Consider the following 21,982-nt stretch of genomic DNA (forward strand, 5'->3'; position numbering starts at 1 on the left):
CAAGAAGGCATCTAAAGACACCAGTAATTAGTGACTTTTAAACTTTAAGTTTTAAAGTTTGAATTGTGCTGGAGAAGACTCTTGAGAGTTCCTTGGACTGCAAGGAGATCAAACTAGTCAATCCTAAAGGAAATCAACCCTGAATAATCGTTGGAAGGACTGATGCTGAAACTGAAGCTCCAATACTTTGGCCACCTGATGGGAAGAGCCGAGTCATTGGAAAAGACCTTGATGCTGGGAAAGATTGAGGGCAAAAGGAGAAGCGGGCAGTGGAGGATGAGATGGTTGGATGGCATCACTGTCTCAATACATGAGTTTGAGCCAACTCCAGGAGATGGTGGAGGACAGAGGAGCCTGGTGTGCTGCAGTCAATGGGGTCACAAAGAGTCAGACACAACTGACCGACTGAGCAACAACAGACTTTAAGTACATGTGGGGAGACAGTTCTCCATGAGTGTCTTGTTTCTGTTCTGGACCATTGTGATGGTTAATGTAATTTTAAGCTGGACTGTGCTACCCAGTTTTTTGTCAAACACCAGTCAAGTTGTTGCTGTGAAGGTGTGTTTTAGGTGTGCTGGCATAGGTCAGTAGACTTTGAGTAAAGCAGATTATCCTCCATAATGTGGGTGGACCTTGTCCAATCAGTTGAAAGACCTAAGAGGTAAGACTGACATCTCCAGGGAATGTGGGAGTCCTGCTTCCAGCTGCCTTCAGACTCAGCCACAACATCAGCTCTGCCCTGGACCTCCAGCTGCTCCCATAACCTCAGAGTGGATTCTTTAAAGTCATTTCTCTCCCACTTGGTCTCTATGGAGACTGTATTTTGAAAGAATTTTGTACAAGAAGGGCTTCCCAGGTGGCAGAGTGATAAAGGACCCGCCTACAATGCAGGGAAATGCAGGTTTGTTCCCTAGGTTGGGACAATCCTAGTATTCTTGCCTGGAGACTCCTATGGAGAGAGGAGCTCATGAGGTCATGAAGAGTCAGACACGACTGAGCATGCACACATGCATGCACTGGAAGACTGAGATCATGGCCTCCCTCCAGTGCAAAAGGCAGGTTGTGCTCTCTGGCACAATAGAGATAATGTCTGCCTTCAGGGCAAACGCTGAGCCCTGTGCTGGCCTGTAGTTCATCACAAGATTGAGGTTTCCTCCATTTAGGGTTCTTTAGTTGTGACACAAACTCACTGCCTGTGCAGCAGCACTGGGCTACCCCCTTGAGACTCGGGAGGCAAGTGGACCGAGGGGGCATGAAGTCCAGGCTCTCTCTGGCAGTGAACAGTAAGGTCCTGTCCCTGAGCTGGTGCCTTCTGCCGCAGTCACACACCCACTAAGTTCGTCAGCTGGGAGGTGCTCTTCAGAGTATCCATGCCTGGCTCATGGCATGTTTGATGAATTCATTGCTGAACTCTGCAGAGCCCCCATGTCGCTGTGTTTCCATTTTCATTATGTCTTTAGATCTCCCGGCTGTAAATTTCCAGCTCCCTCAATTGTCTTTGTTTTGTTTTAAATCAGAAACAAATTCAAGTTCCTTTCAACTTGGTCACCCTTTAAGCACGATACCGTTACTTGCCAGGGTGTGCAGGATCATCTCTTTTGTTTCAAATGCTGTAATGAAGCTACTACTTATTAAGCACATGCCTACATCACCAGACAACATGCTAAGGTCACATAACTTGTGTTACTAAAATATAAGCTCCAGAGAGAGCAGATTCTCATGTCCGTCCCCTCCCACCCGGAGGCCAGGTAGCCGTCTCATGCTGCCCAGTTTCCTTAACCCCTGACTCTCCCCACTGCCTCCTCACTCCCATCTTCTCTCGCTGTCACTCCATCTGTTCTCCACAGTGTAAGCCTACATGGTCATCCTGCAGTGAAAATCTGATCACATCGCTCTCTGCTCAGAACCTTCTGGAGCCCTCTGTCCCTCCTGGCCTTGATCTGTGAACAAAGTCTAAGGCCCTTCAGGGGTCAGGACTCAGGATTCTTTGTTGTGGCCAAGAAAAATCAGTTGTTGCTAACTGAAGCAGAAAAGGAATTTTTTGGAAAGGTATCAGGTGACTTGGAATTGTAAGAGAAGCTTAAGGAGCAAGTTTTGGAAAAACAACAGCAGATTAGGCAGTAAGGCCCAGCCAAAACCATCCTCCAGAACTGAGTGGCCAACGCCATGACCTGCCCTCACCGTCTGCTCAGGACCTGTGTGGGATTTTCAAGTGCAAGCTAGGAAAATCCCAGGAAAATCAGAACAAGTTGGCCACCCCACTTAGTCTGCTGCTGTGGGTTCCTGCTGGCTCGGTAGCATGAGACCTGCCTTCTTGCGGGTGGACGCCTGGTCACACAGCTGTGCTCTGGGCTCTGGCGTGTCCTGCTTTCCCTCTGGGCCCTGGTTTCGTCCCGGCCCCTATGGACCATTTCTAATCATCCTGTCCTTTGTTTGCCTCCCTCCTGGGTCAAAGCCCCAGAGGAGAACACAAGTTGGCTATGTTTAAGTCAAATGCTAGGAATTCTTAGGTGGTCAGTGGTTAAGACTCTGTGCTTCCAGTGCAGGAGGCACAGGTTTGATCCCTGGTTAGGAAACTAAGATGCCACAGTCCGCACTGTGTGGCCAAAATATAAATAAGTAAATAAAATGAGGACACCAGTCACATTGGATTAAGTCCTGCACTCAGGGCCTCCTTTTAGGCCCTCTTTAATCCCTCCTTAAAGGCCCTGTCTCCAAATACTGTCCCTTTATGGGATCCTGGTGGTGGGGCTTCCACATTTGAATTTGGGGAACAGGATTTGGTCCATAACACCTGGTGTATGTGAGGCCCTGTGGATCTGCCAGTATCAGAGCTCATAACAGGTCTTTTTTTTTTTTTAAGATTTATATATTTATTTAATTTATTTTTTGGCTGTTCTGGGTCTTCATTGCTGCATGGGATTTCTCTAGCTGAAGCAAGAAGAAGCTACTCTCTAGTTGCAGGGTGCTGGCTTCTCATCGTAGTGGCTTCTCTTGTTGCAAAGCATGGGCTCTAGGTGTGCAGGCTTTAGCAGCTGTAGCACACGGGCTTAGCTGCTTTGCAGCATGTGGGATCCTCCCAGCCCAGGGATCAAACCTGTGACCCTTGCATTGTAAGGTAGATTCTTAACCACTGGACCACCAGGGAAGTCCCTCATAACAGTTTTATAGTTACTGTTTATTCATAAAAGTTGATTTAAGTACACCACAGGTGTTATCACCACTGGGTTCCCACTCCAGCTTGGCAACACTTAGTTTATCTAATAAGTAATTTATTAGGCACTGTGAAGACCTTTCACCTCTTCTGCCCAGAAAAATACCATGAAATGCAGTGATTGCCTGTTAAATATTTAAAATTATTGTGGCAATTTATTTAACCATAAAAGCTAGAAGCCAATTAGCCTGAAAATGTAAATCGAAATTTTTTTCTCTCATCTTTTAAATAACTGAGACCAAGTCTTTCCTGAGGCTAACAACACGACCAGTAAAGATTATCATCCTTTTTAATACTTATTAAGGAGATAGTCACCACTCAATGTCATGAAAATACAGTCACTGAAGTTCCATGTACTCTTTTAAATCTTTTACTGTTTGTAAGACATTACTAACCTATATACCACAGGGAGTTTGACCAGAGGTTCTCTTGGGGTTGAAATGTGCAAGAGAAGGATTGAGTAGGCCTAATTTTGCACATTCTGCATTGAATGTCCTATGTTGCCTCCCTCCAGAGCCACCTCAGTGAGAGTCATATTTCTTAACATGGAAAGCACTGCTTCTCTAACTGGCACCAGCCAAGGCCGGAGAAGTCAGTCTCAGGGCCTTTGGGGAGGATTGTTAGACCCTAAATTCTGGATGGACGGTTTGTGCTCAGGCTCAAAAGATTTCTTACATGGAAGTTACAAATTAACTTGAACCTGCCAATAATTTCAATCTGTTCTAAAATAAATGGACATCGGACTGTGAATTACCCTCTGTCCATTCACACCACAGAAACTAGGCTCATTAACTAGTTGATATCAAGAGGTAATATACAAGGCAGTATGAGACACTTCAGGTTGTACCTATAACCTTTACCTGCCCACAGGTGCTTCTTGAATCTGTTTCTTCTAGGTTATAGTCTTCCAGCTTGGCTTAAATAAAATTCTTTTCTGTTCCTATTATAAATTGTTTACTATTTTCATCAAAGGGGGGTGGGGTGGAGAAGGAAATGGCAACCTTTTACCATGCTATTGAATGATTTGCCTTGGAAACAAACAGAGATCATTCTGTCATTTTTGAGATTGCATCCAAGTACTGCATTTCGGACTCTTTTGTTGACCATGATGGCTACTCCATTTCTTCTAAGGGATTCCTGCCCGCAGTAGTAGATATAATGGTCATCTGAGTTAAATTCACCCATTCCAGTCCATTTTAGTTCACTGATTCCTAGGATGTCGACGTTCACTCTTGTCATCTCTTGTTTGACCACTTCCAATTTGCCTTGATTCATGGACCTAACATTCCAGGTTCCTATGCAATATTTGGTTTTTACAGCATCAGACCTTGCTTCCATCACCAGTCACATCCACAGTTGGGTGTTGTTTTGATTTGGCTCCATCCCTTCATTCTTTCTGGAGTTATTTCTCCACTGATCTCCAATAGCATATTGGGCACCTACCAACCTGGGGAGTTCCTCTTTCAGTATCCTATCATTTTGCCTTTTCATACTGTTCATGGGGTTCTCAAGGTGAGAATACTGAAGTGGTATAATAAGTGGTATAACAAGAAAATTAGAAGTTAAAAAAATACTCAGATAAAAATATTTACTTGTAAAGGATTGCAGACAGCATTGATAAAATATTTGGAGATGCACACTCTTTCATCTAACGCATAAAGCTTGTTTATCTGAGTTCAAACACATTTAATAATTCACATCCAGTTATACTGAGTATAATAACTGCCAATAACCATGACATTATTAAGAATACCTACGTAACTATGGGGCTTCTCAGGTGGTGTTAGTGGTAAAGAACCTGTCAGCCAATGCAGGAGACATAAGAGATGTGGGTTCAATCCCTGGGTCAGCAAGATCTCCTAAAGGAGAGCATGGAAACCCATTCCAGCATTCTTGCCTGGAGAATCCCATGGACAGAGGAGCCTGGTGGGCTACAGTCTGTAGGGTCACAAAGAGTTGGACACAACTGAAGCCACTTACACACACACTCACACATCTAACTATATATATATGTGTGTGTGTGTATGTATATAATACCTACATAACTATTGTTAAGGAAAAGTTCCATAGTATTAGTGAATATTTAAATTCAAAAATAAGATTTTCCTTTACATGAATCTCTCACTTTAAAGTCGGTAGAGTGCTCTAGTTTTAAGGTAACAAATCTGTGTTCAGTATGAAAGGAGATTGTTGATTAACACAGGGGAGTAGGGCAGACAGAAAAAAGTGGAAAAATACTAATAAATGTTCAGACAACATTTATGGATGGAAACTAGTTACAGGCAAACTGAGGTGCCTCTGATCACTGCCCCCATGGTCCAGGCTGAGCTTGGAGCAAAGAGGGCTGGGGTGAAAGGGTCTCTTCAGAAAGCCCTTGCTGGAGCCGAAAGCACCATGCACTCAAGATGCTCAGGCTTCACCAAGGCCCTGCTCTGAAAGGGTGGCTTGTGCAGTATGTGTACAAAGTAAATTCCCTTCACATTGACTTTCCCTTTCTACTTGCATAACAGCTTGCTTATAGAAAGCCTTATTCCCTAGTAGAACATGTCAATTTTTTCTACTTGCATGACTCCGTAATTAAGTCAGTTTCATAATAACAGACTGGAATTTAGCTTTCTAGCTCCAAAGTAGGATCAGTGAAGGCTGGAATGTGGCTTGGAAAAAAACCTATAACTTTTTATCCAATCCAAAATAAACACTCATTCTTTCATCCAAAATCACACACACACACACACACACACACACACACACACCCCCAAGTATGCTCAAATAACGAAAACTCCTTTAGAATATTGTACAAGGATATTTTTAATGACCTGAAACAGTGAAATTAAGTGCTTTCTATTGCCAGCATAAATATTTTCATTGTTCTGTGTCAATTGTGTTCAGGGTTTAATAGTAACATTTGTTCATTCTTTCATTCATTCGTTCAAGTGTAGAAGAGTCTTGAGAAATAAGGCATTCCTGGAAGATGGAGCAGGATGGGTAAGCAGCATTAAATAGAATATAAAGTTTAGTTCCTTAGTCTCATTGGCTGCGTTCAACAGGTGTGTACTGGAGACACACATGCAGAACTTTTACATCATCACAGGAGGACCTGCCCATAGACTCTATACCTGTACAGGATGCAGAGATCATTAAACTCACCTCATGTACCACCAAGATCAACTGGAATAAACTACAGATGTTTGTAAGCCCAAAATATGGCCTAAAGAATCACCAGTGACCTGGTCAGTAAATTCTGCTAAATACCTATAACAATATAATGCAGAATGTTGAGAAATGAATTACTGTTGTATTGACGCATGCTCTTCAAAATTTTCTGTGTGAAGAACAAATATCACTTCACAGAAACATTGTTAGTCATCACATTCATTTGGCTCATGTTTTGGGTGAGTCTGTTTAATTCCAGGGGGAAGTGGGAGCGATTTGGGGGAAGATGGTGTGTGTGTGTGTGTGTGTGTGTGTGTGTGTGTGTGTGTGTGTTTTAAGCCATGTGGCTTGTGGGATCTTAGTTCCCTGACCAGAGATTGAACCAGGACAGGGCAATGGGAGCTCTGGGTCCTAACCACTGGACCACCAGGTAATTCCCAGGCTTTTGTCTCTTTGAGGTGGTTTGTACATAGAATTGTTGAACTGAGCCAAAACGCAAGAGGAATCTCTCCTTTTTTTTATTGCAAATGTGTCTCTATCCAGTAATGCCTTTGGAACACAGATTAAAGACCTTTCTCTAAAACCCCAGTAAAGTCAAGGGTCACTCAGGGTGAGGGTCCTAATTGATTGAGCCCCTTATCTTCAGTTTTCTGAGCCTCCTGCCACCCCCAAGAATCCTGAGCCCAAAGATAAAATCCTTGAATGACTTCTCTGGGTAAACTCAGAAATCATTTGGAAACAAGTCATAGTGATTATAATGTTTATGAAATCCTACCTTTCTGACAAGGAGTTACAATCTCTCCAGACAGAGCTACATTCAAGCACATGAATTTCTCTAGACAATATTTTACTCCTCGCAGCCTCTGTCACATATGATTGTACAGGCTGGGCACTGCACAAGGAGGGGATACATCGCATATTGGGTATCACAGATTTGGTGCTTATCAGTTCAGTCAGTTCAGTTCAGTCGCTCAGTCGTGTATGACTCTTTGCGACCACATGAACCACAGCACACCAGGCCTCCCTGTCCATCACCAACTCCCAGAGTCCACCCAAACCCATATCCATTGAGTCGGTGATGCCATCCAACCATCTCATCCTCCATCATCCCCTTCTCCTCCTGACTTCAATCTTTCCCAGCATCAGGGTCTTTTCCAAAGAGTCACCTCTTCACATCAGGTGGCCAAAGTACTGGAGCTTCAGCTTCAACATCAGTCCTTCCAGTGAACACCCAGGACTGATCTCCTTTAGGATGGACTGGTTGGATCTCCTTGCAGTCCAAGGCACTCTCAAGAGTCTTCTCCAACACCACAGTTCAAAAGCATCAATTCTTCATCACTCAGCTTTATTTATAGTCCAACTCTCACACCCATACATGACCACTGGAAAAACCATAGGCTTGACTAGAGGGACCTTTGTTGACAAAGTAATGTCTCTGCTTTTTAATATGCTGTCTAGGTTGGTCATAACTTTCCTTCCAAGGAGTAAGCGTCTTTTAATTTATTGGCTGCAATCACCATCTGCAGTGATTTTGGAACCCAGAAAAATAAAGTCAGCCACTCTTTCCACTGTTTCCCCATCTATTTCCCATGAAGTGATGGGACCGGATGCCATGATCTTAGTTTTCTGAATGTTGAGCTTTAAGCCAACTTTTTCACTCTCCTCTTTCGCTTTCATCAAGAGGCTCTTTAGTTCTTCACTTTCTGCCATAGGGTGGTATCATCTGCATATCTGAGGTTATTGATATTTCTCCTGGCAATCTTGATTCCAGCTTGTGCTTCATCCAGCTCAGCGTTTCTCATGATGTACTCTGTATATAAGTTAAATAAGCAGGAAATATAATAATAATAAAAATGATTTCCCAGAAGATGGCAATAAAGTATCTTGTTCTAAAAAATCAATATAGTATGACAGTTTTAAGCAGATGGGAATATAGTGGCCTGAGGAGGAAGTGCCTTTTTCTCACTTACACAAAGGTGTGAAATAGCTCATTACTTGCTCTAGGTCCTGTATAAAGTCAGCCCTCTATTATTGGTGAAAATGAACTAATGCAGTTTAATAGGTAGAGAAAAGGAAAAAGAATTATCTAGGGTATATTTTGAAATTCTAGCTTGTAAAATGTCGACTCCTTGTTAAGATAACAGTTTCAATATATTACACATGCTATATAGTATGGATAATATAGCATAGTTTAAGCTTTCCTAGGCCTCATGGGACCATGGGTATAAATGTGATTTATGGAAACAGAGAGGAATCTTTAATTTTGAGGTACTTTTTTTGCGAGGATCTTGCAATTCCTTCGGATGTTCCTGGAGACTGCCCCTGAGGTTATAAATTCGGAGTTGAAATTCAAATTTCAAATCTTTTGAGAAACATTGTTCAATCTTAGGATAAATATAAAACTCAGGGCAGCTTAACTGGAAAGAAAAGTTCTGATCCAAGATTCTCAGTATCTCCTTCAGCCTCTGGGAGTCCCAGGTGCTCTGTTGGGGTGAGGGTAGAATGACTTCCCAGCTCTGCAAGGAGGCTCCGAGGGCCATGGGGAAAGTACACAGCAGACCTGCCATGGAGAACTGTGTGGACACATGTCAGCCAACACCGCCCGTGTTTTACAAGGCATTACGTCAATGAATACAGTAACCACCTTCAGAAGGAGCTCTTATTGTGCCCATTCTACTGGGGAAGAAACTAAGTTTTGGACTTCCCTGGTGATCCAGTGGTCTGAACATAGTACTCCATGTTCTCACTACTGAGGGCACAGGTTCAATCCCTGGTCAGGGAAGCAATATCCCACAAGCCACACAGTGTGTCCAAAAAAAAAAAAAAGAAATTAAGTTTTGAGGAATTAACTAACTGGCCCAGAACACACAGTATGGAATGGAGAATCTGAGACAGAAGCCCTTGCAGGCCAACTCTGGAGCCCCACCGCTGACTGTGGTACCACTGAGCCTTTCTGATGCTGACCTATAACTATGGTCTTTATAGCAAGATGTTTTGTTGGGAATTACAGTCAGTAAGACATCAGACATCAAATTTGTAAAGGTGAATTGCTAACTAACCCTAATCCTCACCACAGATCACTTTTTCCAGAGTAAGCTGTCAGGAGAGTTTAGATCTTTGGTTCCCTAACTAGCCTTGGGGTTAAGGATGGAAGCTGGACTCAAAGGAGGCAGAGGAGGGATGGTGAGGGTGGGGGTGAGAAGCCATCTATGCTCTTCTACCTGCCATGAGGACTGTGGGTGGACAGAGGGAAAAGTGGACAGAAAGAGACACCCAGAGAACTGAGAGTTTGGAGATAGAGGAAGAATATTTGACTCCTTTTGAAGTGTGGTGTTGGAGAAGACTCTTGAGAGTCCCTTGGACTGCAAGGAGATCCAACCAGTCCATCCTAAAGGAGATCAGTCCTGGGTGTTCATTGGAAGGACTGATGTTGAAGCTGAAACTCCAATATTTTGGCCACCTGATGTGAAGAGCTGACTCATTTGAAAAGACCCTGATGCTGGGAAAGATCGAAGGCAGGAGGAGAAGGGGACAATAGAGGATGAGATGGTTGGATGGCATCACTGACATGATGGACATAAGTTTGAGTGAACTCCGGGAGTTGGTGATGGACAGGGAGGCCTGGTGTGCTGCAGTGCATGGGGTCACAAACAGTTGGACACGACTGAGTGACTGAACTGAACTGAGCTGATTTGCTCGGGAATCTAAGGAGCCAGGAAAAAGTCACGGATTGAATAGAAGCCAGGAGATGGCTGTTACGTTGGAGTCCGACATGGCCCAAGTGGGAGAGACAGGGTGCTCCGTGGCTGTGGAGCAGGAGGACCCCCTAAGAGCAGTGGGGCTCTCCCCACCCCCCAGGCCCACCTGCCCTCCCTGTATTACTGAAAGCAAGTGAGGCCAAACAATTCCACACGGCTGGAGTTTGTAGCAGACAAGGTTCATTATGGGGCAAAGCAAGGAGAAAGTGGTAGTGATGGGGGCCAACTACTGAGCCTGCATGCCACAACCAGAGAGTCTGTGCCCTGAACGAAGATCCCACATGACGCAACTAAGACCTGACACAGCCAAATAAACAAATACATATTAAAAAGAAAAAAGAGTATGTGCTTAGTAAGGAGAAAAAGAGGTTTGGTTCTTAACCTTAAGTTTACAATTTAATTGAAGACTAAACATTAAGCTGACCAGAACACAGTGGCTCTTATGATAGAAACTTGAGTGAATGAATGACTCAGTGGCTCTTATGATAGAAACTTGAGTGAATGAATGACTCAGTGGACCAAAAGGTGCTTGCAGGAAGTTCAGATGCTTTAGGAAAAGGGCAGTCACCCATCACCGGGTCGAGTAGTCACAGTTTCAGAGAGGAAGTGGGGCTTGCCTATTTAAAAGAAGACAAATTTTCGGGTAATTTGTGGTGAAGGCACCATAGGAGCTGGGGCTTCATTATAAATCCAAATAGCTTTGTGAGGGCTTCCTTGGTGGCTCAGCTGGTGAAGAATCTGCCTGTGATGCAGGAAACATGGGTTGGATCCCTCGGTGGAGAAGATCCCTTGGAGAAGGAAATGGAAACCCACTCTAGTCTTCTGTATTCTCCATTCCAGTATGGAGAATCCCATGGAGAGGGGCCTGGTGGGCTACAGTCCATGGGGTCGCAAAGAGGCGGACAGGACTGAGCAACTAAGCCCCCATGCATAGTTATTTCAACATTTAAAGCCTTATCTTGGGGACATCTTTGCTGTGTCACTTTTCTCTTAAGTGAGTTGAGTGCCTTTTCTAATGCTGACCGATAACTTGTGAAACTGCTCTGGCTCTGACATTCCTCTTTCCGTTTGGTCTTGGGAAGACAGAGGAAGGGCCCTGCCGGTCAGGGTCACGCGTTTCCGCTGGAGCGCTGCCTTGACCTGGATGGCTGGCGTGGCCCCGCTCTCGTGCTGCGCTGACAGCGTGGTCCCAGGCACGTGCGGCCCGTTCCTCCGCTCTGTTTCCGAAAAGAGCCCGGGGCGGCGCGGGGACACTTCCTCCTCCTGGAAGAGAGACTAGCTCGGCCTCTGGGAGGGGGCTCCAGGCCTTCCAGTGTGGTGGACACCCCCCCGCCCCCAGCCCTCCTGTCTGCCGTCCCAGGGCTCCCGGGCCTTGGCCTCCTCTGTGGAGAAAGGCGGGTCTTCCTCGGAACTGACGACAGTGTGAACCCAGCAGTGGGGCCTGAGCTCGTGCGCCCGGACGTGGTGCTGTCTTCACACGGGAAGGGAATTCCAGGGGTAAATTTGGAGGTTCCTTTAGCGGTCGCGCCTTGTCCTGGTCTGGAGGTGTCCCCCTCCTTGTGCACGGACTTTGGGGGTTCAGTAAGGAACTGACCAAAACAAAGTGAGTCACTAGAGTCCGAAGGGGTAGCTCTCCCACCGGGCTCCCATCCACGTGACGCTCCCGGCACCTCCTCCGTGCGCGCTCCGGGGAGAGGGAAGCGAGTGCGCCGCACGCCTGCCGCTCCCCCCACCCCGCCCAGTCCTGAGCTCCCCGCCCGCCCCGCCCACAGTCCCGCTGGCCCCGCAGCCCCGCCAGGAGCCCTGCGCGCCCGCGGGGCGTGGAGAGGTGGAGGCTCCGCCCGCGCCCCACCCACGGGCCAGGCCCCGGGGCCCTGCCGCGGCCGCGGGGCGGGCGGAGCCAGTGCCCGGGTGGCGCGCGCCGCAACTGTCTCTTCGGGCACCGCGCGGGCCATGGAGTCTCCAGGGTTCTCGGCGCCCGGCGGGGTGGCGGTGGTCGGCAGGTGAGGGCTCCAACCAGCGTGCTCGGGAGGGTGGCAGGTGGGCGCGGTCGTCATCGCCCTGGGGGCTGGCGGCGCGGCTCCGATGACCCCAGCGCGCCTCCCCAGGACTGGGCCGGGCCGGGCCGGTCCTTCGGGCCCCGCTGCAGCCCGGTTGCTGCGCGATGAGGTTGCGGGCTGAGTTGGGTGATGCGGGCCGGGCGGGGACGGTGGCAGTGGGCGCTGCGAGCGGACATAGGGCTGTCGGGCCGCGGATCCGCACAGGTGTGTTGTCTCCTTTCCCGTCCGAGGGATGGGCTCGCAGAGGGGCGGCGGGGCCGTGATCTGGGTCAGGCGGGGCGCGGGCGCGGCGGGAGGGTCTTGCGCGCTCGGGCCCGAGGCTGTTCCTGGGCGACCCTGCCTGGCCTGGGAGGGGTGGGGACCCACTGTGCGATCCGGATCCAGAGCCATGCCTCCTGCATGGCGAGGGCGCCCTATCCCCGGGGCATCCGGGTTCTCCGGGACTTGGGTGTCGGGTTAGCAGCTCAAGTCCCATCCACGGTTTCCTGGTTGGTGCTCCATTCTCTTTTAAAACTCCTGCAGTTTTCATTTTTTAAAGAAGGCGTCCACGTACACCTCTCCGTTGGTAAGCTGGCATAGCGAACTACCCACTGGTCGGTACTTCTTGTTGGTCATCAGGCACACCTTCTGGGAGGTTTGGTGTTGGGTACGCTGCCCAGGGGCTGGCCTGCCTGACCAGTCACAGCGCGTCCTGAAATAAGTCGTGTCCGGGCCCCTCCTTGAAGCCCCTTCGAGGAAGGGGTCAGGGTGCTTTCTGTCAGCTTCCCTTGCAGGGAGCAGTGGCTTTACCTGTGCCCGTGTGCTTTCCAGGCACGAGGGCTACTGCCTGCCTCCTGAAGGGATATAAAATATAGAAGAAAGTGCACTTTGTCCTGGGCGTGGTGACCTTGCTTGCTTTGCAGCCTTTGTCACAGTCAAGTGTGTATCAACCACAGGCTGAGACTGGCCTGCTTGCTGGCACCCAACAGTGTTCAGTGGAGTCTAGAGTTGACAGTACAGGGGACCCTTGGACCACTGGCAGGTGGAGGACACCCACCTGTCTATTCCCACCAGAGAAGCCAGGGTAATTTACCCTCGGTTCCTCTGCATCAGTGGTACCCAACTGCATATCCCAAGTTTTGTAGGATTTACCATTTAAAAAAACTTGCTTATAGGTGGGCCCCGAGAGTCCAGCTCCTGTTGTTCCAGGGTCCCTATGCCTTTCTCCAGCTCTAATTGTTGTGCAAAGGAGCCGTGCTCTGGGAGTCAGTTTATTGCCAATTCCCTAAGTTGATTGACTGCAAGAAATTGCAGAAAGTGAAGAGGAACTAAAGATCCTCGATGAAAGTGAAAGGAGAATGAAAAAGTTGGCTTAAAACTCAACATTCAAAAAACTAAAATCATGGCATCTGGTCCCATCACTTCATGGCAAATAGATGGGGAAGCAGTGGAAACAGTGACAGACTTTTATTTTTTTGGTCTCCAAAATCACTGCAGATGGTGACTGTAGCCATGAAATTAAAGATGCTTTCTCCTTGGAAGAAAATCTATCACCAACCTAGACAGCATATTCAAAAGCAGAGACATTACTTTGCCAACAAAGGTCCATCTAGTCAAGGCTATGGTTTTTCCAGTATCATGTATGGATGTGAGAGTTGGACTATAAGGTAAGCTGAGTGCCAAAGAATTGGTGCTTTTGAACTGTAGCATTGAAGAAGACTCTTGAGAGTCCCTTGGACTGCAAGGAGATCCAACCTGTCCATCCTAAAGGAAATCAGTCCTGAATATTCATTGGGAGGACTGATGTTGAAGCTGAAACTCCAATACTTTGGCCACCTGATGCAAAGAACTGACTCATTTGAAAAGACCCTGATGCTGGGAAAGATTGAAGGCAGGAGGAGAAGGGGCCAACAGAGGATGAGATAGTTGGATGGTATCACCGACTCTATGGACATGAGTTTAAGTAAGCTCTTGGAGTTGGTGATGGACAGGGATGCCTGGCGTGCAGCAGTCCCTAGGGTGGCAAAAAGTCGGACATGACTGAGCAACTGAACTGACTGACTGAACCTCCCACACCTTTAACACCTCAGGAAGCAGCCATCTCCACTTCTGGGGTGTCCCTGCTTCCCTTCCCTTCTCCCTCCCCCCCTCCGTCTCCCCTCCTGTCCCCTCTGGCCCCTTTCTCTCTCCTGTCTCCCCTCCTGTACCTCTTGTCTTTCTCTCTCTCAACCCTATAGGTGGCTGGGGAGTGTGAATTAACTGCTAAAACCTGGTAAAGTTTTTGTATTTCATTCTTGGGTTTCAACAAACCAATACAGGGGCCTGGGTTCCACCCTTGGTCAGGGAACTAGATCCTGCATGCCTCAACTAATACCTGGTGCAGTCAAGTACATGAATAAATATATATATATATATAAAATAGTGTCTCCCTTGTGGGATTGTTTTCAGATTAATAGAGGTAAGACGTGTACAGTTTTAACATCATCATCTCAAGTGGTGGTAGGAAAAACTGAGGAGGTGGGGGAGATGCTGTCTCTTTTCTCCAGGTCTGGGGCTCAGCCAACACTGGTCAGTTGGGGGTCCCTGGTGTGTGGACGCCCTGCCCCTCCCTGCTGCCCCCCAGGTCTGGAGGGCACTGCAGTGAGGACCCAGGACCTCTTGTATGGAAGCAACATTTTAAGTGGATACTGCTGTCAAAACGTGGAGTTGTAAGCCATGAGGTGTTTCAGTAACAGGATGCTGTGTGCTCTGACACTGGGCTGGTGCAGAGTGGCTCCACTTTCCAGCTGACCTGCACCTCTGCCTTCTTTCCCTGCAGCGGGCTCATTGGGCGGAGCTGGGCCATGCTGTTCGCCAGCGCAGGCTTCAGGGTGAAACTGTTCGACATTGAGCCTCGGCAGGTGACTGACGCACTGGTCAGCCTCAGGTGAGTCCCCTGCGCGTGCGGAGGCCCTGCGGCCTCAGCCCATCTGTTCAAGCCCTTGAGGCTGGGGTCCTCCTTCTCCTGTGGGGTTGTAGCCTCGGAGCCGGTGAAGCAAGGCTGAGTGAGAGGTGGATCCATCCCACAGCAGGGGCTCAGACTGTGAGGACAGACTTCCGGGGGGAGAGATTTGCAAGGGGGCTGGAGGAACCCAGTGTAGACCCTCGACTTGAGGCCCAAGTGAGTGAGCAGGTGAATGCTTCTGTGCCACATGCCCGGGAGCTGCACTGGCCCTCCCCTGCAGGCACGGAGGTCCTGAAGTCCTCAGCTGTGTTCTTACCTGTTGCTTTGTATGGCAGGACCGGGATTAACTGGGATGAGTGTTGTCTGAGGTGTGAGAGTGTGTGTACTTAGCAGATGCTGAGCGTTGAGCCCACAGAGGGTGGTGTTTTAGGGACCACCTCAGGAACAAAAAGAATAAGAACCAAAGGAAAAAGGCTGAGACAAGGAGGCCAAAGACAGAAGGACAAACTAATTCATGGGTTGCCCCCGCTATGATGCCATCACTGATCACGGCTCTGATCATCTCAGGCCTTGTCAGGTAGTTACTCTCCTGGTTGGGGGCATAGCTGTGAGCATTAATTTGAATGTGCATTTTGTGTAACAGAAGATGCTTTATCATTGGCTCTTTGAGAAGACAAATATATAGGACATGATGTCAGGCTCTAGGCCTCGAGAAATTACATATCTTAGGCCAACTTTGTTGTGTAGCAGATAAGAACCCAAAACCCAGAGAAGTAAAGTTGCTTCTTACGTAGAGTAACAGGTAGCTGGTGACTAGGTGAAACAGCTTTCAAATTGTGATGCTAGAAACTTCTGAAAGTCCCTGGGATGGCAAGGAGATCAAACCTGTCAATCCTAAAGGAAATCAGTCCTGAATATTCATTGGAAGGACTGATGCTGAAGCTGAAGCTCCAACATGTTGGCCATGTGATGTAAAGAGCCAACTCAATGGAAAGACCCTGATGCTGGGAAAGATTGAAGGCAGGAGGAGAAGGGGATGAGATGGCTGGATGATATCACCAACATAATGGACAGGAGTTTGAGCAAACTCTGGGAGATAGTCAAGGACAAGGAAGTCCATGGGGTCGTGAACAGTCAGACACAACTGAACGACTAAACAACTGATGAAACATCAATTGAAAGAAGCAAAAAGCAAAAAATGAAACAACCACCATAAAGCTAAACACTCCCCAATGCTTTGTTCTGTGCCATTAGGGAAGGAGGGGGACTTGGCACATGGACCTCTGTTTCCAGGCATGTGCCACTCACCAGGAACACGTGGATGAACAAGACAGAGCTAGTCCTACACATCAGGACAAGTTCAGCCTGGTGATCCTACCATATGAATTCTCATCGTGACCCCCACAAGGCAAGACCTCATGTGGCCACAAAGCCTAAAATACTACAATGTGGCTCTTTACAAAAGATTCTCAACTCAGATGTTTAAAAGTTGAGATTCTGGTCTCCACTCCTGATGTGTGGACTTTCCTAAATCAAGCTGTTCTCTGACCCCAGTGCCTGTCCTGCAACTCAGCTCAGCCCTGAGACAGCATCATGTCCAGCAGGTGGGGGTCTCCATCCTACAGGACTGCCCCACCCCTCACACTTCAGACTCCAGCTCAGTCCAGTTGTCATCTGTGCTCCCAACCTCCTGGCTGTGGTTCCTACCATCCCTTCTTGGGTTTGCTTTACTGGCTAGAGTGGCTCCCAGACTCAGGAGACCAGTTACTTAGTAGATTACTGGTTTTTCACAAATGGAATTAGGGCTACTGCAACCAAGCAACTCAAGCTTGGGACTTGAACCCATGGTCTTTTAACTGAGATCACACACGTGGTCTCGAGACTTAAGAAGCTCAGGTTCTTTATGTCTCCTTGAGAATTCAGTGAGAGACAAAGCGACAGGGAAGTGGATTTATTTAGAGAGAAACACACTTCACAGACAGAGTGGGGGCCATCTCAGAAGGCGAGAGCCACCCCAGAGTAGAGGGTTGTTAGCTTTCATGTGCTCAGTCATGTCCAACTCTTTGCAACCTCACGGTCTGTAGCCCTCCAGGCTCCTCTGTCTGTGGAATTCTCTAGGCAAGAATACTGGAGCCAGTTGCCATTTCCTTCTCTAGGGCATCTTCTGGACCCAAGGATCAAACTCTGGTCTCCTGCATTGCAGGCAGATTCTTTACTACTGTAACACCTTACTTATTTTATAGGGGTGGGTAATTTCATAGGCTGCCAGGCTCCTCTGTCCATGGGATTTTCCAGGCAAGAATACTGGAGTGGGTTGCCATTTCCTTCTCCAGGAGATCTTCCCGACCCAGGGATTGAACCCGTGTCTCTGGCATTGTAAGCAGACGTTTTATCATCTGAGCCACCAGGGAAGTCAATTTCATAGGCTTAATGAGTGGGAGGAGTATTCCAGTTCTTTTGGTGAAGGGATGGGGACTGTCATGGTGCCTGGGGGTGTGTCACTTAGCATGCTGATGTGTTAAGAGTGATTGCCTGCAATGTGGGAGACCTGGGTTCGATCCCTGGGTTGGGAAGATCCCCTGAAGAAGGGAAAGGCTACCCACTCCAGTATTCTGGCCAAGAGAATTCCATGGACTATATAGTCCATGGGGTTGCAAAGAGGCGGACACAACTGAGTAACTGACTTTCACACACTGAGGCTCAGGGTCTAGTGGCAGTCAACTTGCCTGGTTTGGTTCTAATCTGTTTATGTCGTGTCCTGGAGCTGTGTCACTGTTTTAAAGGTTGTGCCCTTCCTTCCTGTTTCACTTCCAGTCAACAGCAGGATGAAGAAATACACAGGAGACATGTGGGAGGCGGGGAGCTTTCCTGCCCTCTGGTGTCCCCCCTCCCTGTATATCCACCTGTTCAACCTGGAGGCTCTCTGAACTCCCTCTTTGAGTTTTTTGGTGGCTCTGACACTTAGACACTATTGATTAAATCACTGGTGATTGTACTCAGCCTCCAGCTCCTCTCCCTCTCCTGAAGTCAGGGGTAGGACTTCAAGTGTTGGCCCTGAAATTACTGGGTTGGTGACACAAGCAACCAGCCCTGTCCTGAGGTGCTTTCAAAAGTCACCTCATTAACATAACAAAAGACACTTTATCGCTCCCCTTCACAGGATGTTCCAAGGAGTTTTAGGAGCTCTGTGTCAGCTCTTTGAACACCAGTTCAAAGATGTATGTCACAACATCACAATAGTAATAGATGCGAAGATGAAAATATTAATATTAACACATTTTGCGGTGTTTTATCCCTATTGTTTAGTCACTAAGTTGTGTCCGACTCTACGACCCCATGGACTGTAGCTCTTCTGTCCATGGGATTCTCCACGCAAGAACACTGGAGTGGATTGCCGCTTTCTTCTCTAGGGGATCTTCCTGAGCTAGGGATCAAACCCACGTCTCCTGCATTACTGCTGAGCCACCAGGTTTATTACTGTAGGCATGGAGAAATGGTCCTTTCTTTGCTTCTAGGTTCTTTGGGTGATGTGAGAATTAAACTGATGTAAGGCAGATTGCCTGGAAAATCCCATGGACGGAGGAGCCTGGAAGGCTGCAGTCCATGGGGTCGCTGAGGGTCAGGCACGACTGAAGGACTTCACTTTCACTCTTCACTTTCATGCATTGGAGAAGGAAATGGCAACCCACTCCAGTGTTCTTGCCTGGAGAATCCTAGGGACGGGGGAGCCTGATGGGCTGCCGTCTATGGGGTCGCACAGAGTCGGACACGACTGAAGTGACTTAGCTGCAGCAGCAGCAGCAAGGCAGATTAATAGGAGAAAAACAAATGTTATTCTACATGGATGGGAGCCCCGTGAAGCAGTGGGAGCCCACATGGAAGCGAGGGGCTGAGGCTTCTGTAAGGCCTGGTGGGTGGAGGGGCGGTCAGGATGTGGGGAGGCAGAGGAGGCCTTTCCCAGGAGGGAGAGGAGACCTGGCCTGCTGTGTGGGTGTTTCTCGGGTGAAACACTTTTCTGATCCAGGCCAACCCCCAACTCCCCCCACCCCACCCCGAAGTATAAACATAGGCAGTTGAAGGCAAGTTTAGGAGAAGCTCTTGAACCTGCTGGGTTTTGATTGCCTTTAGGTCAGAATAGTCCTTGTGCCACGGTGGCATCTTTTGGGGTGAAAAAACCCACTCCCCTTCGTTGCCTTGTGTGTTTGGTGATCTCTGAGCTCACATGCATTGGCTCTAATCTCTGGAAACCCAGGGCCTGCACCGGTCCTGGTGAATGCCCCATGGGGGGTTTTCTGTCTGGGACAGACTGGGGTCTTACATTGTCTTCTTCACGCCTGACCTGGGGTCTCAGGCCCAGGTCCCCCCTACATGTACCCTCAGGGCAGCCCTGCCTTTTGCTGGTTTCAGTTCTTTCATTTTTTTAGTTGATAAATATTTTCTAATGAAACAACTCCTTTTAAATTTCTAGGTTTTCTCTTTTTAAAATTGTTATTCAGTTGCTCAGTAATGTCTGACTCTTGCTACTGCCTGGACTGCAGCATGCCAGGCTTCCCTGTCCTTCATAGTCTCCCGGAGTTTGCTCAGACTCACGTCCATTGAGTCAGTGATACCATCCAACCATCTCATACTCTGTTGCCCCCTTCTCCTGCCTGCAATCTTTCCCAGCATCAGGGTCTTTTCCAGTGAGTCAGTTCTTCACAAAGTATTAGAGCTTCAGCTTCAGGTGGCCAAAGTATTGGAGCTTCAGCTTCAGCATCAGTCCTTCCAGTGAATATTCAGGACTGATTTCCTTTAGGATTGACTGGTTTGATCTCCTTGCTGTACAAGGGACTCTCAAGAGTCTTCTTAAACACCACAGTCCAAAAGCATCAGTTCTTTGGTGCTTAGCCTTCTTTATGGTCCAACTCTCACATCTGTACATGACTATTGGGGAAACCATAGCTTTGATATATGGACATTTGTTGGCAAAGTAACGTCTCTGCTTTTTAATAAACTGTCTAGGTTTGTCATGGCTTTTCTTCCTAGCTGTGCAGTTCATATAATTTTCACACATCACAAAGTACTCCCAAGCATTTAAAAATGTAAAAATCACCCTTATCTCTCAGGCCACAGGGCAATAGTGGACTCTGGTTTGCTGACTGATGTACTTTTCAGTTCCGTTATAGTTTCATCTCTTATGTTGTAGATCCAGTTCCACTGCACCTGTAACCAAGAGAAAACTAAGATCCCTAATTGAAAAGTTCTTTGCCCTATCTCTTGGGGTCTTTATATTGATAGACTTTATTGTTTAAGTGTATCATGAAAGAGTTTGGCCACTTTTTAAAGTCCTTTCAGGCATCAAGGAGAACATAGGGAAACTGTAAATAAGGTTTTCTTTTTCTTAGGCTAGATTAAAGGCTTTCCTATAATATTTTCCTACTACTTTGCTTAATTAAGAGCTAATATTTTAAGTATTATTGGTGGCCAGCTAAACTGAGCTTTTGGAGATCAGCCTAAGATTTTTTAACCAAGGAACAAACAAGCAACACCCCTTCCAAAAATCAGTTAGCAGCCTTATTTAGGAAAAGCAAATGTCCTGAATTATGTGTCTTTGCTCATGAGTGGCTTTCTTTCTAGTCCCACCCCTCTCCCCTCACCACGTGTAAGCTGACTGCACTTTAATGTGCAGAACTGGTTGTGCTTCTCTGGCAGGAAGCAGGATTTCAGGGTATCTCGTGACACCTCTGCTCAAGTTTTTGCTGGCGAAGCCGCCAGGAGGATCAGCTGTGAGTCGTGTCTCCTCACCGTCCTGATTGGGGAGAGGTACACTCACTTTTAGGTCTTATGACTTGTGTAAGTCCACCTACATCCCCTTTTTTTTTGTTAATTAGGGAACTAAAAGATCTCTCATGCCACAACTAAGACCCAGCACAGCCAAATAAATATTTTAAAAAAGAAGCAGCAGCAGCAGTATAAACAGTGTATCTTCCTGACTAGATTGAATTGACTGGTGTTTGGGGAGAATGGATATATGTATATGTGTGGCTGAGTCCCATTGCTGTCCACCTCATCTTTTTCTAACAGAATGGGAAAATGAGTCTCTTAAAACCTCAAGTATTCAAACTCGTAACAGGGAACTTGACCTTGGAAAAGCCTATTAGCAGATACTTCGCTGCTTGGCTTTTGTTCTCCAGCAAATGCTCAATGCTTGGCCTGTTAGGGCTCAAGAATTTGAGAGGGTGGTTGTATTTCAAGAAGGAAAACACAGGTCGAGTAAACAAAGTTGAAATGTGGACTCGGATTGGGAGTGTTTTGTTTCTTATGACTTGTGTTCAGTTTCATTTCCATGTGGTGACATGCCGGGCTCGCCTCTCGGGACCAGGACCCCAGCCTGGGCCGTGGTGACATCTGAGTGACAGCCCCATGTTGGGGCAGAGGGCCAGCTGCCCGTCTGCCTGGAGCCCTGGCTGAAATTGCCATCTTTGGGTGAACTCTGCTCGTGTGTCAACTGCCATCTCTCTCATGTGGCGATGGTCATTCTGAACTTGAGTCACTGAAAATGGATCTGCTTTTCCACGTGGACATGGATTTAGTAGACCAGCAGAAGTGGTCTCTGAAAACTGGGTGGCTGCCCTGGGCTCTGTTGCCTCGGTAGCTGAACTTCCTATCCCGACAGCTGGGTCTCTGAGTCGGTTAACTTGCCACCCAGATCTGTGCATTTGCTTCAACATCTTGAACCTAGATTTGATCTGGATTCCTCTGGATTGGTCTGGTTTGAAGCTGCCTTTTAGTTGTCCACGTAGCTTTGGTTGGAATAATTGAGGTTAATAGATCACAGAATGGCCTCCCATGGCTCCCATCCAAGTCTTGCTACAGTCACTGAAAAATGTATGCA

General features: G+C 47.5%; 1 protein-coding gene across 2 annotated transcripts in view; it reads left to right on the plus strand.

Annotated features, from left to right (window-relative positions):
• Positions 1-10,567: 10,567 nt before the first annotated feature.
• The window catches only part of CRYL1 (crystallin lambda 1), a 60,572-nt gene continuing 49,157 nt past the window's right edge, over positions 10,568-21,982 (plus strand). Inside the window, exons 1-2 of one of the 2 annotated variants that reach the window (XM_069601701.1) lie at positions 10,568-10,768; positions 14,983-15,090. In XM_069601701.1, the coding sequence (XP_069457802.1) occupies positions 15,008-15,090 (83 nt within the window). In that variant the 5' untranslated portion in view covers positions 10,568-10,768; positions 14,983-15,007. The other variant, XM_069601700.1, reaches the window with a different exon arrangement.

Source organism: Ovis canadensis, chromosome 10, assembly GCF_042477335.2.
Source record: "Ovis canadensis isolate MfBH-ARS-UI-01 breed Bighorn chromosome 10, ARS-UI_OviCan_v2, whole genome shotgun sequence".
Lineage (NCBI taxonomy): Eukaryota > Metazoa > Chordata > Mammalia > Artiodactyla > Bovidae > Ovis > Ovis canadensis.